This window comes from Vidua chalybeata, chromosome 7, assembly GCF_026979565.1.
Source record: "Vidua chalybeata isolate OUT-0048 chromosome 7, bVidCha1 merged haplotype, whole genome shotgun sequence".
Taxonomy (NCBI): domain Eukaryota; kingdom Metazoa; phylum Chordata; class Aves; order Passeriformes; family Viduidae; genus Vidua; species Vidua chalybeata.
In genome coordinates this window covers 27,321,322-27,337,871 of record NC_071536.1, presented here as the reverse complement: position 1 = coordinate 27,337,871, position 16,550 = coordinate 27,321,322, and the positions used below count along the sequence as shown (strand labels likewise).

The following is a 16,550-nucleotide window of genomic DNA, read 5'->3' as shown; positions in this document are numbered from 1 at the left end:
AAGAGAGACAACAATATTTTGTTAATAAATAATGTCAGAACTGCATCCTAAAACATCACCAGGATGTTGGTAGAAAAACAAGGCTGCTTTTGTTTTTTACAGTGCATAATGCCTCATGGGTTTTAACCACAGTTCAGGAGCTACTGTTAAAAAGCTTCTTGCTGGGTCAAGCCTAGGCATGCTGTTTACTAGGGTTAGCCCTGAAGGCTCTTGCATTGGCAGGGACTTTTAAGCTGAGCTAAGGATTTTTTAGTTATTTTTGTTGTGATTTAAAAAATAGTAACAATAAAAAACAGGTAAGCGTGTAATCACCTCCCATATCTGCCAGCAACTTTCCTCTGGAGTCAAGGGCTTGGTCTTGCAAAGCTGATGCTGTCCTCTTAGCTTAAAGCAGAGACCAGGCCCCAGTGGATTAGGTTTTTGTGAAGAAGTTCACTAAAATACAAAATACCCCTTTTGTTAGAAAAGGACCTGTACTAACTTAGGAAGTGAATTTATCTGGTTCAGCTTTGAGCCTGCACACACCTGGCTGATGATTTTTGCTCAAATAGTGCTGACCTACAACCAGCAGCAAAGAGTGAAATTCTGACAAATCAATAAAAGCTGCATGCAGAAAATGCATGTAAGACCCACCACTGCTCTTCCACAGAGCCTGGGCCATTCTGTGCTCTGGAAGAGAGGATCACAGGGAAACAGAGTACATGGTTCTGTAATTTCATCCTGTATCTCCAGAATAATGCAGAACCACCAATTTTTTTTTTTTTTGTCTTTTCTTAGCCTTTGAGTATTGTAGTATTACTCACTGTGAAATGAATGTTATGCTGTGGAAATGTTGGCTTATACCATTTTTATGCACCAATACAATTTCTTTTATTAATTCTGCTCTAGTTCTACATTCCTGAAATAGATTTCATCCCATATTCAGTTTCACTCCATTCTGCATTACATCCTTTACAGTGTCCATTGGACTCCAATCCTGCCTCGTCCTCTATCCTCCATACTACCAGAGGCACACAATCATTGCAATCCAGGACAATCATCTGAATGAGATACTTCATTTTTCTAGACAAGCCAAGCAAGCACCACAATTCTGTCAAGTAGTTGTTAACGCCAAGAAAAAAAGTCCAAATATTAAAGATGTCCAAAAAATTCACTGCCAAACAAGTAAAACCAACAGTGGTTGTACAGAAAATGGGTTGTCCTAATGACTGGAGAAACACCAAAACAATCTCTACAAGTAGAATTCAAGGAAACCCCAACATAATCTGCTTCTGGACATATATAATAAATCCTCAGTGGTTTAGAAGAAGACTCAAGTCCTGAAAATTATTTGTCATGCTGCTTAACAAGAAAATCACTGAGACACAAGGAATGACAACACTTAGGAGAAATGCAGCAAGTCTTTCAGGCCCAACTTGGCACGAGGGTAATTTTTAACTCAAGTTCTTCACATTCCCATCTGTGTTCCAAAGCAAAGGGTCCCACAGGTGGTTCTGCTCAAGAGAGCCTTGCAGATGAGTTCTCTCCAGTTGAGGTAAAATAATGTATGTTCTCATTAGGCCAAATGCAAACAGTGATGAAGGGGAATGCACTGCCAGGTCACATCAAGCAATCAGGAAACAAACCTTTGACATAATACAGCAGGCAGATAATAAGACCCCATAGTTGGCAACAAATGAGACTGCACTTAATTTACCATGCAATGTTCACATAATTAGATAAATTTGGTACCGTCAAGACAGCAGACAGGTAGAATATAGACTTGATGAATTGGGGGCTCTCTATCAGGCACCCATCACATTAATCATAAAGCCAAAACTCAGTGACACAATTTTTCTTCCCAACATTTGCCATAATTTTCTAGAGTGAGAATATGCATATGCCCTTGGGGTTTTTAATGGGTTGTTTACTTTTGAAACAAGAAGGATTGATTTCTGCCCCACCAGGACGGAGTACAAACTTCTAGAAGCTCATCCGTGCCCACAAGAGTATTGAACAAGGCTGCCGGGAATGCCGTAATTCAGTTTGATTTCACTGGACAACAGCCCGAATGGACTGGTGGCATAAATTGTCCAGTGTATTGGACAAGAGCCATGTAATCACTAAGTATGTTCTAGCCCAGGTCTACCACCATGTCTGGATGAATTCACTCTGGACATCCTCCAGTGAGGAGGTTGAGTGCTACGTTGTGACCTCCAGAGCAGAGACTGAAGGAGAGAGAAGAAAGACAAAAGAGATGTAGAATAAAAAACAAGAGGAGTAAAGGGCAAGACATGATTTTAAGATGTTGGCAGATAAAATTTGAAGAGGAAAAATGACTGAGACCACAGCTGCAGAGAATTTTCCCAATGTGGTTGTGCCATAGCACAGGGTACTTCTTGACAAACAGCCAAACGGAAGTGGCATTCCCTTGACCCTAAAAAACTGTCACAGCCAAGAAGCACTTGGCTGCTCAGCTTTGGAGCTTCTCTGGCCACACAGGCACTTTTCAGTGCAGTGCCCAGGTAGCTTCAAAGAGGAGTATGTTTCCTCTTTAAGACCCGCAACCAAGTTTTCTCTCCCGTACATCGCAAGTTAGTTTTGCGAGAGGAGCTGCTGGGAAGGAGAGGAATCCCAAAGAAGAAATGCAACAGGTATTTGCCAACACCTCTACCCAAATACTAAGCAGGACATGCTTGGTCCACTGATAGACAAATGTGGTAACTGCTAACACAGCAGATTATTAATATTGGTGCAGATGAACTGAAACCTGATCTGCCAAGGCTGTACACTTGGCCAAGGTCGATCAGCTGGACAACGCCAATATAAAAAAATACTGGGGTTACTGGGCATATGATTCATAGGTATGTAGCATCAGTGGCAAGCTCTCAGTTGCATTTTGTAGAAGACCTTGCCTCATGACCCCACCACAGAAACTGCTGTGGAGCCCCAGGATATATGCAGTGCCCCCAGACCTCTTGTGAGGATTGAAGGGGAGCACTGAGTGGGGCACACAAATAACCTGTGACAAATATCAGAGCACCCTCCAGCCTCTCTTCTAACCACTGTTAGAGTATTTCCCTCTGTTTTGAGTATCTCCCTCTTCCCTACGTGCTTTATTAACCAGAGCTCTGGCTTATTAACTATCTCCCAGCAAGTTATTATTCTGTCTTTTTTTCTACAATTTTTGCATGAAAGACCAGAACTATTTCATGCAGCCTCCCTAATCCCCCCCCCCCACAGTTCCCACTTTATCAACCTGCTTTGTCCTTTCCCCTTTGCACACAGCATGGAAGAAGCTGCTCTGCCCCTTTAAACATCCAGTCAAATTGACTGTCAGCCTAAAAGACAATGACTTGTCTTCTGGTAGGATCCGGGGGAATGTCCTATCATTTATTTCTTTGCAGTATTTTGGAAGCAGAATGAAGCTGTGGTAGCTGTGGGGCTCCACAGATGTGGCTGCTGCTATCTGCATGACTTGCTTCCCAGGGTCTGCTCCCCTGCTCACACCTATCCAGAAGCAGCACAGCTCCACAAACAGCCCCTGCAAATCTGGGTGAGCACAGCCCCTGGCCAGACAGCGAGGCTGCAACAGGACTCCAGGGGATCAAATGGGAGTTTTTTAAGTGACGAGCCCTAGCTGCTCTTTCCTTGTTCTTGCAAAATTATTCTGGCCCTCAGTTTTTCCCCTACACTGAGTGCTCTGGGACCTGTCCCTCAACTGATGTCTGAGCCCTGTGCTACAGCTGCAGGTTGAAGGACTTTGGGATAAGCCGTGGGACCACCAAGCCCATCACACTGCTCCTCACCTCTCATGGGAAAGGTGTATGTCAGGGATTGGAAGAAACACTTCCAGCCTCACCATCACTAGAACCCCTGCTCACATTCCTGCTGGCTCCATTTTCCTTGCCCTGATCAAACCTTACAGGAGGTGAAAACAGATCCCTCTGTAAATATCTCCTTCAAGACATCATGAATTACTGAGCTGTCATATCCTGGATGAGGATTAGCCACGAACGCCCCTCTCACGGTGTAGCCCCTGACCAGTCTGTGTGCTGACTGCCCATAGCTGCCTCAGGGAGAGGAAGCTTTCATGAGCAGGTCACCACCAAAACCCAGAGTCCTACCCCTCCAGGGTGGACATGGACACCCCCATGAGTACCTGACTTAATAGTGCTTTTAGAAAATGCTACCAGCCCATTCGGGCTGTTGTCCAGTGAAATCAAACTGAATTACGGCATTCCTGGCAGCCTTTTGCCACCATCCCCACAACTGGCAGGCAGGGAGGAATGGTACACAAGGTCTCCAAAGAGAGGGAGCAGTGCTGGGTCTTTGCCAAGATGGCGACAGAAACGACCCCGGCAAGGCATGATGTGAGAAACACGGCGGGTGCAAAAACACAAGTCAAGCCTGTTCCCGGGACCTGAGCTGGATAATGACAAAGAAGCCCTATACTCCCATCCTGCTGCTATAGGGCACTTCTACCGGCTTAACAGAGCTGTAAAGCACTCCTACCAAGCAGGTCAGTATTGTCACTGGATAGGGACAATGAGATGGAGGGTGGCCAGTAGGGCCAGCTTGCCAGAAGGGCAGTGAGTCCCAGGGACTTTAGCAGTGGGGTTTGGAATATTGCAGGTGGCTGACATTTTAGCAAGGTACAGGAGTGGAGGTGTAAGACTTACCCGTGGATAGCGTGGATAGAGTGAGGTTCGTAATGGTATCGTCCTTCCTGGTGGCGCATGTCAATTGGCAAAGGAGCGTGGAAGGCTGGAAAAATGTGCTGCGGCACTGTTATGGGGAATAGAAGAAAAAAAAAAAGGGACTTCAAAAACTTTTCCTTCCCTTTTAAAACAATTTCAAAGGCACTAAATCTCCATGAATTTCAGAGCAAGAGCAGTGCAAGACAAGGGGTCTTCATGATATCAGCGCTATCATACACCAGAGAAGTGGAATGAATAAATAATCAAAGTCATGCGGAAAAATCCTACATCTTCGACATAAAAGATCTCCAACAGGGTTTTTGACAAAGACAAGCAGCTAAGCGCTCTTTGAACTTGAGGAGATTATAGCAAGCACCAAGGAAAACTAGACTTGCAACGCAAATCAGACTCAACAGAGCCTGGTGGGATCCAGACCCGCATCGTCCCTCAAGCCTGGAGTGGCAGCAAACACTGTTCCTGAAGGTCTGTACACATAAGTTGGAAATATTTACCTAAAAATATAACAGCAAGAGCAGTGCTAAAGCAGAGTGTCTAGGCAGTCAGAAGACGCTCAGAAGTGCCTACTGCCAGGTTCTGAGAGAGGAGCTCAAATTGCTCTCACTTGTAATCACTTGAGGCCCTATTTTTTATTCATTTGAGAAGCTTGTTTCATCTTTGATGGAAAGATAAAGTGGTCTCAAAAGGCAGCGAACACCTACATTGACTTATTAAATCTACAGGTTTTAATATTTATTATTGACCCCAAAAGTTAACGGTGAGAATATTTGAGTGAGTTGAGCTGATGGAAAATTCATCAGGTTTTTTCTTCTCACCACCCCCATCAATGCTGCCTGGCCGCCTGGGCCTTTCCTGCTAAAATTACAGAAGCTAAAGAAATAGAATTAGCAGACCCTCAATAGCGATACCGCACAACCGCAATAGCGATCCCGTACAATCACCCCTGCCAGGGCTCCGCGCATCTGTAAAGATGCCCCTTTCTACATCTGTGGCAGCGACCAGCTTAAAGATAAAAGGCTGGTCTTACTCTGCCTTTACAAACAGTCAGAAGTTCTTCATTACAGATTACTTAATATTGTTGCAGGTTTTACCATTCTTTCTCTGGATTCTTGGCCTTTCTGTCTACCTGGAGACCAAAAATAAAACAAACCCAACCTCCTAAGTGAGCAATTCAAAATCCAGCTTGTGCTCGGTATTTCACTGTAACTTGCCTCTGTGACAGGTACCATCTCTCTGGAGACTGGGGAAGCACCATCCAAAACCAAAGTGTCAAGGCTTGGGCCAAGTCTCTCGCTGTCGCTCAGCAAACTTCAGAAATGCCAAACTCTTTTTCTACGAAAGACTTAAAATTCAGCCTTTTGCATCTGTGACTCCAGCTGCACCAGAGCTACGCCGACTCTGTCCGGTGGGGCTGCGCTCCGCTTGGGTCCGTCGCGCAAAGCCTGCGTGTAATCCTCATATACGTCTTTCGCGGCATATCAGCAAGAGGATCTGCGGCTCCTACTCCCATTGCAACGCTCAATCCCTGAGCACAGCGCGGCACAGGCGCGTCAGCCAGGCTGCTGGGAGAGGTGAGAGACTACACAAAAACAACCCTCCTGCCAACTCTGCTGAAAGGCGTTAAGCTAAGGTAGTCGGGGTGGAAAGTATTTAAGGCTCTGCAGCAGACTTGCTCTCCCTGCTCCAGCAAAGGGCTGGCACCTCACACTACCTGATACACTGGGAGCATTTTTGCAGCTCGCCTAATGTCAGGACACAGTAGAGTAACTGTTAACCACCTCCCCCGCTTCTGCCCCCCTCCCCTCCTCTCCCAAAAACAGCTCAGGGAGAGAATGAACGTGGATCCTTCAGGATTGCTTTTGCAGGAGGAAGATTCACCCTTTAACTGTCCTGGGGAGGGACAATCTGTTACGTAAGGACACTTGTAGGGAGTCTTCATTTTAAGAGGCAAACAGTGTTTTTCCAGATCAAAAATACACCAGAGTTTAGCTGTCACACCCCATCCCCTGCTCACACAGCACAGTAAAGCCTCTGGTCTCCCCAAACCATGCTCAGCTCTAACTCTAACCTAGGCTGGCAGACACCTACAGCTGCTGTCCTCCTCCCTGCGGTCACTGCTGTTCCCTGGCCACAGCTGCCGCCACAACCTACGCCTGCTGAGTAGGAGCTGAGCTTTTACATCAGCTGAGCTTTTACATCATCACATACAAAGCATGGTAACAAAATCAACTGTCCTTGCACAGACATCCAGTGGCAAACAACACAAACACCTCTTCCAGCCTGAGCCCCTAGGCTGGGCTTCCTGCAGGGCTCACCCCACATTTATACTGTACAAATAAACCAAAAGGAGTAAGAAAACTTCTGTTGTCCTGGGATCAACCCAAAGTGCTGCTGGTGGCATCCCTACAGGTGAGGATTAGCAACCTGCCAAAATAGTGTGGTCACTCTGCCTCTAATGGACAGGTCGAGTTACTCCCCAGAGTGCAGGAAAGTGAGAGCTGACCTGGGCTGAAACTGTATTGGCCATCGCAGCTGAGTTTTAATGATGTGGAGTCGCCCTAATTCTTTGGCCTGTCCCCTAGGGCAATTTAATTTAATAATAATGATAAAACTACTAAAACCAGGTCAAACTGAATATCTTAAAAGCCAGGCCAGTTGTGTTTTATTTTGTACCTATGCATTTCTACATGACTGATTGCTGAGATAATACTGGAAATTTCTGTGCTAAAAGAGTCTCTCCTTGTCACTCAGGAGAGCTGGGAAATAGAAAACATGGGCTGTTTGCTGCCTGGCCTCCTTTCCTAGCTATCTGTTGGTATAAAATTGACATCTGAAGAGAATTTCTCCCTCCTCACACCTCTGATTATTAATGGGAGAAAAATTTCCATGAACTTCCTCCTTCCCACTGCACTCTTGGTTTGTTTTTAGCATTTCAACCTATTTGGCCCATGGGAAGCTCAGCAACGCCTCTGCCTTTGGTATCTGTTTCACACCCCGAATTCTAACCCCACCATGTGCTCTGAGCTTTGCTGCCACTAGGGGCAAGGGCAAGGGTTGGTTTTTTTGACATCCCTTTGCAACATTCCCCTTCATGACTTCCCCTCTGCTTCCCTGCCTGGGAGCACCAGCCAAGCCTACGGGGCCCCAGTGGCTGGTGCTGCTCATTTTTATTCTCTTCCAGGTGCTTGGTCAGAAATAATGAATGGTTTTATAGGCAATCAACTACCAATTCATAAACGTCAGCCTGGCTCTGCTTCTTGTTCCCACCCCTCCAGAAGAGGACTGTGAGCTGGCAGCAGGACAGCAACACATGCTGTTAACAAAGATGGATGTTTTACACATAGGAGTTAAAAAGACAATTATATTCAATTACTTCAAGTAAGTTACGGTGATGTATTCCTGAATAGCCACGGGAAGGGCAATATGATGATTAGGGCAATGAATTTGCCAACTTTAATCTAATCAAGGCAATCTTTTGTTTAGCATTATCTGCTTTGCAGTGGCAGAGGATTTACCAAACCCAAGCAATCTTTGTAGATTTAACCCCAAAGCTGCCCAATTAGAGCTAATGATGATTGCTTTACACAAGAGGGAGGGAGATTTTAGTAGGAGGCCTGGGGAAAGTTTTTCCCCAGGAAAAGGTTGTACCAAGCCATGCAATACAATAGTCTGAGGTGCAAAGACATGACATGGCACCTCCAAAAGTCCCCAAGCACTGGAACCACAGATAAACATTTTCTCTGGTTCCTGCTGAAGGAAGAGAAAGCCAAAGAACACATCAGAAGCAGCACCCAAGGGGCAGGGACAATGAGAGAACAGCGTGTTTTGCACAGAAGCGACACAGTTCTACACCAAGTTGGTGAAGCAGGGCGGCAGAGCACAAGGCACGCTCAGGAGGCTCCACCTTCCACCCCACTGGGGCTCCTGCTGGAATGTGTCTGCTCCGCCGTGCCATTCGGTAAGAGGGAAGACGCTGCTACCTGTCCCCACTTGTCAGAGCCGATTTTCTGGCCAAGGTTTATGAGCAAGACACGGACCTCCCACTGCTGTGTTCTCATCCTTGTCTATTCAAAGGCCAGCCAACACTCTGGCTTCAAAGAGAAAAGATAGGAGGCAGAAAGGCAGGTTTAAAGGGGATGTCCGTTTGCTGAAAATCCCAGGAATCAGGGAGGGAGGCATCAGAAACAGCCCTTATTTGAGGATGATGCAGGCTTTTGATTATCTGTACAGATAAGTCTGTGCTTCAAGAGAAACAAGACTGCCTGTATGGGTTTGCATAGCGAGCAAAGGAGCTGTTTTGACATCACTCATAGCAGCACCTTTTTTGAGCTCAAAAGTGAGAATTAGCAAGGGTCTAGCAAGCTTTTTCTATTCCAAATGCTTCATCTTACACACGTTTGCTGAAAAGAGGAAAAAAAAAATAGAAGAAAAGAAATCAGACACCACGGCCCTGAAGTGGGTTTCATTTGCAATTTGCTTTGACAAAAAGAATTCAGAAAGCCCTTGGGAAAGGACTTAAAGAAGTTGCCACTTGCAACTGCAGGGCTGCAGCCAAGACTGGCTGGGAAGAGACCCTGAGAAGCCACACACACACACCCTTGGTACCACACAGAATGTACTGGGTTCCCTCTGCTTTATCTGAAGCACATGTGAGTTGTGCAAGCCACCATATGGGCTAAAAAATATACAGCTTTCCTATGGGTGTTCAACAGTCTCCTGGGGGAACAAGCAGTCCAGCCTGTACGTAGGCTTCTTTGCCATCAGAAATAGTGCACAAATATTTTGCAATCAACAGTGAAAGTAATTTGTTGAGGAAAATGTAAAATATCATTGGATAATTCAGTACCTGTTGTGCTTTTCTCAACAAATTTGCAAAAAAGAACCTATAAAAACTGATACCTTATAAAAGAGGAAACACAAATTCTCATTTCTTGTGATGCCTTTTGGTTTGATTTCCTATGGAATCAATGATGCATGGGACACAGCTTTCATAAAGGGATCACAAGATCCCTTGCGAAGACTAACAAAGCTTCACCTCTCTTTAGCAAGGGAAGAAAACATGCATTTAAAAAACAGTCCTGTTTTTTAACTCAAGAGGGGCTGAAGCAGGCCAATATAAAATAACTTGCACAAGTCTACACAGTCAAACAAGAGCAGGATACCAATGAACCTCAATCACAGCAAGCAGAAACTGCAACTTTATCAACTTTATCTCTAAAAAGCTTCAGAGCCCTGGGGTACTGGATTGTTTTGTGTTAGCAGGCAAAACACTTTTCCAGACACCAGCTCACACTCTCCTGTCACTGCAGTGTCATTAGCAGCTGTGCACAAGCAACTGACAGAAAAAATGGGAAAGGGATATCCCAGAGGATGCTAGTGAGATTTCACCAGTACTTCAACAGGTGAACTGAGCTGTGCTGTCAGAGGCCAAGTCCCTCTTACCGGGGAAGGTGGGATGCCACCAGGTGTGACACAGCAGCTTACAACAACTTTTGCTTCTTGTTTTTTTTTTCCCAGGTCCAGCTTCTATGAAAAAGATAATAGTAAAACAATGGATATCTGCAAAGGCCCTTCTTGCTGCCCACATTTGCTCCCAGATGTCCAAATCTTACTCTCTTTCTCAAGAATAAGGTTAAGGTACAACAAACACTCAGTAATCTCCCAGGGAAGCCCAAAGCATCAAGTGAGAAAGAAATCTTAGGCAGCATTTGTTTTTCATGTTACACATTTTAGCATCCCAATTTTACTCATCCACGGTATATATTTAAAGAGATGTATCTCGGCATCCAACAAGCACAGTGGCTGTGAAACAGCAAAGACAGGCCCGTGCTTTGTTCCCTAGCTTTCCTGCGGTCATTTTCCTCACATCAGAGCTCTCCTAGAGTTGGTGAGTTCTGAGCATCCCTGGACAGTCTCCGTGTGCAAGCAGGGGAGGCAAACCCGGCCTCGAGCAACTGAATCTGTGTGTGGCTACTTGACTGCCTTTGATAGTCCCTCCTGGGCGTTTCACTGTTGTATTTGGATGGCCGCCCCTCTGGCAAAGCGCTGCAGGACTGTAGGTGTCGGCAAGGGAGATGTTTTTGTGTTTGTGTGACGTCCCCAGAATAATGATCTAGCTGTTTAAGTGAGCTGAGCGAATGAATGAGCACAAGAAAAACATCTTCACTGAAAGCGCAGCCAAAGTTAATGCACCATTAATAATGGTCTGGGTGAATTATTGGAAGGGATAATAGGCCTGGGGTCAGGGAAGGTCTGAGACAAAGAACAGGGAAAATTGGGTCACAGAAACATGACAGAGCAGATCACGCTGATGCGTCCGTGGGATTCTCCTCGGATGAAGTCATATACCACCATGCAGAATATTAAGGGCTTTGCAGGGACAGCCATTCCCAGAACCACCGCTCAGATCAATATGGGAAGGAGCAGGGACAGACACATAAGGCTACAGTGGCTGCCTCTTAGTCCCCCTTTGAGAGATGGACTTTAATGCTGTTTAGGTACTTTGCAAAATACACCATGTGCCTACCTCAAAAAGGGATACTTATGCAATGGCTAATTACACCAATCTGAGAATTTTCTAAGCACAGAGAGGTGTCTGGGCAAGTGTGTCCCTTCCCTGAATGGCAGCACCATGCATTTCACAAAAAACAGGTGCTTCAGCAGCTCTGTTTTTCTGTCTCCAAATCGTGGAAGGAGCTGCAGCCCCTACTCCTGCCCCATCAGCTGCCTGTCTTCACAACACTAAATTACTGACTAACCTTGCTTTGTCAGAATTTCCCTTCTTTAAAATAGAGATAATAATACCTCCCTACCTCAGAGGTTTGGTTAATGTTTATACAGCTCTTTAAAAATGATGTGGTAATTAAGTGCTCAGTGCTATTATATCAACGTCTATAATGATTCCAGCAGACAGCCCTATAAACAGGGCTGCACCATGCTTACTTTCCTTTTGTTTGGCTTGTTAGCATTTAGTTTGGTTTTCATACAGTATACTTCAATTATTACTGGTTAATTATTCTGTTGTTTTACTACCTGCTCAATGGCTTTGACAAAAATAAAAGAGGAACTACACAAGAAGAATAGAAAATATTCATTTTGGCCCACTGGGAACATTACAGCAAGGGGAAGCAGGAGGCAGGCCCCCACCAGCTCACCTGGGGAGACCTCTTTCCTGCCCCAGGCACTACAGACCACTTTGAAATACATCCAGCCAGCTGTTGCCACCCAAAGGGATGCAGAACAAGTTTTCTCTTCTTATAACAAAACTAATGGAGAAAGATGTTTGTAGCCTGATTTACAAAACCGTATTTTTCAGACAATGCATGTCAGGATGTTGGAGAAGACAACATGCTTAGTTTAGCAGCAGGTTGGGTACAGCATCCCATCCAGATAAGAAATAAAGATCACACAAATAACTTCTGTTGGGCAAACAGCTCAAGTAATGGTAAATGCCCTGTAGGAGAGCTGGAAGGAGAAGGGGCCTTGCTGGGATGCAGATATGTGAAAAGTAAACAAGAAATAATAAAAATCACGTTGCCCTTTAGCTGTAAAATCTCAAAATGCCTTGAAAAGCATTATTTTACTGACATCTCAAAGCACCTGCAGGACAGAGTCTTCACACTCGGAGAAGTACTTTACACTCAGAGGAGTTGGGGTGCAATGAGGAGCAGAGGATAAGTCCTGTCTCTCCACTGCAGTACTGCTGGAGCCCCTGCATGAACCTCACTACCACAGACAGACCTGGGAGCCACTGGGTTCCCTGCTGAGCTCCCTGCAGGGACACAGACTTCGCGTGCATGTGTGGACTTACTTGATACAGAATAAAGCCCATTCCTGGGGTTACCTGCATAAAAAATGCCATTATGGAATCCATGAAAGATAGCAAACATCTCCCTCAGATACTGCAAATGGCAGGATGCCCCTCTCCGTCATCCCAATTATAATAACCATCCATCCTCTTGGGGATGGCCCAGAGGAGCTTACCCTCTTACAAAGTTTATTCTACTGCTTCAGCTCAGGTGGAAGAGCAATGGGGTCCTGCAATCCCTGCTGAGCCGCGGGCGGTGTCCGACAGCCGGGCAGGCAGGCGGCTGCCGAGCGAGCTGGCTCTTGCAGCTGCGATGAGGCAAGATTAGATCAGCGAGCTCCCCCCGCAGTCCCGTGGCCAACTCGAGGCAACACTGAAGGAATTTGCCCATAAATTTCCTCTCCACCCCAAGAAGAAGACAGCGCACTTAAATGAACTCGGGCCCTAACAGAAGTAGGATATTCTTGTTCAGCTCAATGTCTAACCCATCCTGAGGTTCCTGGCAGCTCCACTCAGCTCTCTCCCATGCACTGCCTGACCTTTGATAAGGGCATTAAAACTGTCCATCTTTTCCTGGGCAAAAGAGACGGAACAATTACAGTGAGGCTAAAAATGGCCTTTTTCTCTACATGGAAAATTTATATTAAAAATTGAAGAGTTCATTGACATTTTCTATAAGAACACAGAATTGTCGTTAAAAAATCAAACTCTGAAATTCCTTCATTGCTATCTACATCTCCGAAACTCATCATGAGGGGCTTTCCTCCATAGGAGCAGGGACACCTGCTGCTGGAAGGGACATGAGGACCCCAGGAATCTCTTCAACATGCTGCCATACAGCAGCTGATTTTGCAGCACCCTTCTTGTGTGACCAAATACAGGGCATTTCACTTCTTGGTGAGAAAACAGGAATTTTCTGAAGCCTGCTGACAGGGGAAGTCCTGGATTTGGTTGTGCAAAACAGACTGTACCCAAAACTTTCGAAAAAATTTAAATGGTGTGGGGCCATGAGTATATTCAGGTCTATAGAAGTATTTTCAAACATTCAGATTAGCATTTGTGCATGAAAGCAATGCATTAACTATTATTCTAGAATTCCTGGGGTCTTCAGGTTACTGATAAGTGGCAGCCTTAGGGGGACAAACCATTATTTTTTTATACCTCTGGGAAGAGTAAATAAGATGAAAGCAGAGTTCTCCTGCAGCCAGGAGGAACCCCACAAGCACAAGGGAAGTCCCACAGTGGGGTGCCCAAACACCAAATCTCTGATGGTTTTCAAAGAGCAGTAATTAGAAGAGTCCCTTGATCAGCCTTGCTGCCACGAGCCACCTTCTTCAATCCCAAATAGCTGGAGCTAGGAGAAGCTTTAAGGCAGAGCACTTTTTCATCAGTTAATGTTTTACAGGTTGCTGCACCTTCTGTAAGAAGCAGCACAGAAAAGATTAAGATGGTTTAAGATCTATTATATTTTAGACTACAAGAACATGGAAGTGATGAACTTAAAATGCCTTGACTTTATTTCAACAATATCTGCTGAAATAGATTTGAAAGGGACTGCTGAGCATTTGTGCTTCCTGGAAAATTAAAAAGAAATCAAAATTGCCTTTCTCTGCTAAATAAGCACTGAATTCTTTGTGACACTATGAAATCTGAAACAGCAGCACTGCACATTTCCATTGCAAAGGAAACCCGCTTGACTCGCTGCTGGAGAAGTAGCAGGATGCCAATCCCACCTGGGATGTACCAGCCTACCCCACCATACCTGATCAGGAGTTTCTACACTCATGCTGAGCATTTCCAGAGTGAGACTTTCCCTCTAGTGCTAGCTTTGTATTAGCTGGGTAAGGTGATATGACCAATGAATGGCAGAAAAGAAACCCAAAAGGAAAGGCCTAATGCAGCTTATTAATTCCACAGGTGAGGTGCAAATGCCGAGAGTCTTGAAAATCACTTAATTGCCAGGCTGTCAGGCCAAGATGTGTTTTGAGGACGCTGCCAATCTGACAGTTATTAACAAACAAAGAGGCCACAAGCCCTGACTGCACTGAGATCCTTGTTATTTCTACTCATTTGCCACCTCCCAACAGGAAGTACTTAATAAGAATAATAATATCCCAAAAGGCCAACCTACGGCAGTGCAATTAAAAAGCTTTTCTGTCTCACTTTGAGGAGAGAAACAAAAAAAAAAACCAAAAAAAAACAAAAAACAAAAAAAAAAAAAAAAAAAAAAACAAAAAAACCCAAAAAAAAAAAAAAAAAAAAAAGAAGGGGAAATTAAAATCAGACAGGAAATTCCACTAGAACAAGCTAGCTTATGTCCTAATAACACAGGATTGTGCCAACTCTTCCAGAAAGTAGAGGAGGGAAATAAATAAAAGGGAAAAAAAAAAGAAAGAACAGAAACAGAGAAAGAGGAAAGCAACCCTCTAGACTGGCTCAGATCTGAGGCTACATTGTGGTTCGGCTGTGGCTGCAATTCTAAAGGGAGAAAGGCAGCACAAGCAAATAAAAGGCAGTTTGCTTCTCAGGCAAGTTGCTGTTATATGATGTAACTCTTGTATGAAAGCGCAGCCACTGCTGCTTTGTTGAGAAAAGACACAGCCTGATAAGCTCGAAGGACCAGATGGATCTTGGGGCTTGTTCTCCCAACAGCTGCTGCCAGAGAATGGAAAGAAGAAAAAGAAAAAAAAGGAAGAAAAATCACAACCAGGAAGGAAGAAATTCCGGCACGCGAGGGGCGGGCGGGGAGGTGGGGCAGACCAGATGGTGGTTCTGCTTGTGCCTGCCTGGACAGGCAGAAGGAGAAAAATCAGTTTGTCAAAAACTTCTATGAAGACTTATAAGGAGAGACATTTTCCACAATGTTATCATCCTGCTCCCTGGGAAGACAGTAGGATTCAGCAACCGCCTGCACCTCCAGCTGATCTAGCAACTTCCAAAAAAAAGTGGGCAAAGAGGATTTGCCCCTGACTTCTCTGAGACCAGGCCAACAGATGACAAACCTTGCCTGTTTCACAGTAAAGCTCATTTCACAGTGGAACCCACCTCACTTCAAGCCAGCTGGTGAAACAGGAGTGTGTGAACCTCAGCTGACTACCCAGAGTATTCCCCAGTACCCTCTGCCTTTCTTTCATGGTCTCCAACACCTGGCTGTGGGAGTCCCCAAAGTCCTCAACAGGTTTCTTTTTCTGGGTATCCAAAGGAGAGAGAAATGCATTTGATGCCTGTGCAAATGTGGTCCTGACAGCAGTCCTGCCTCCTGTGGTAGTGACTCTGGGCAGCAGAGAACCAGAGCCTGAGTCCATAGTTACCTGAGCATGTAGTTCAATATGGCTCAGGTGTTCCTGAAGCTTGATTTTACACCTGAGCTGTTTTCCTTCCAAAGGATTTTTCTTTGGCTCCCTGAAGTGCAAATGTTTCAGGTCATCTATAATACAAGGCTAAATTGTATATTGCCATTAGATTGAGGCTTTATAGGAGAAAGCACTAACTGGCATTTATGACCAGGAGGCAGAGCACCAGACAACACTGCTGCCCTCACCTGCATCTGACCTGACCAAGCCCAGGATCTCTCTTGGTGAGATGTGGAGGGACAGGAAACTTGAGCAACTTCAGAGTAGAAACCGCAAGACTGGTGGAGTACCAAAGGGCAAGGCAGTAAATGAAGATGGAGGGAAAGCACATCAGCTATCACACAGTGCCTTCTGAACAACACTCATCTGGGCAGCAAATCTAGCAGAGCTCTGACTGTGCACCTTCCACTCATGCAAATAAACCCTTATTGAGGAGTTTCATCCCAAGCCACATTTCTAGGAGCGGATCTATAGATGGAGATGTCTTTTAGCCTTCACACCCCCTTTCATGCATTCACACCCCTCCCCTGAGGTGCCACTGGCACTCACTCAATCGCACATTGAGCCAGCTCACGGAGTTCATCCAGTTGAAAACTAATCACCTAAAATTTTATTGCACAGGGTTTTGGCTGGATCAGCTCCCTGAACCAGTTTTCCATGAGATCAATGGTGAAGAAAAAGCAAAAGCCCTTA

At 45.2% G+C, this 16,550-nt stretch overlaps 1 protein-coding gene across 1 annotated transcript in view; it reads right to left on the bottom strand.

The window, feature by feature from the left end:
* The window catches only part of GLI2 (GLI family zinc finger 2), a 188,587-nt gene that overhangs the window by 62,371 nt on the left and 109,666 nt on the right, over positions 1-16,550 (bottom strand). Inside the window, exon 3 of the mRNA XM_053948022.1 lies at positions 4,662-4,767. Within this exon, the coding sequence (XP_053803997.1) occupies positions 4,662-4,767 (106 nt within the window). The remainder of the gene's footprint in view (positions 1-4,661; positions 4,768-16,550) is intronic.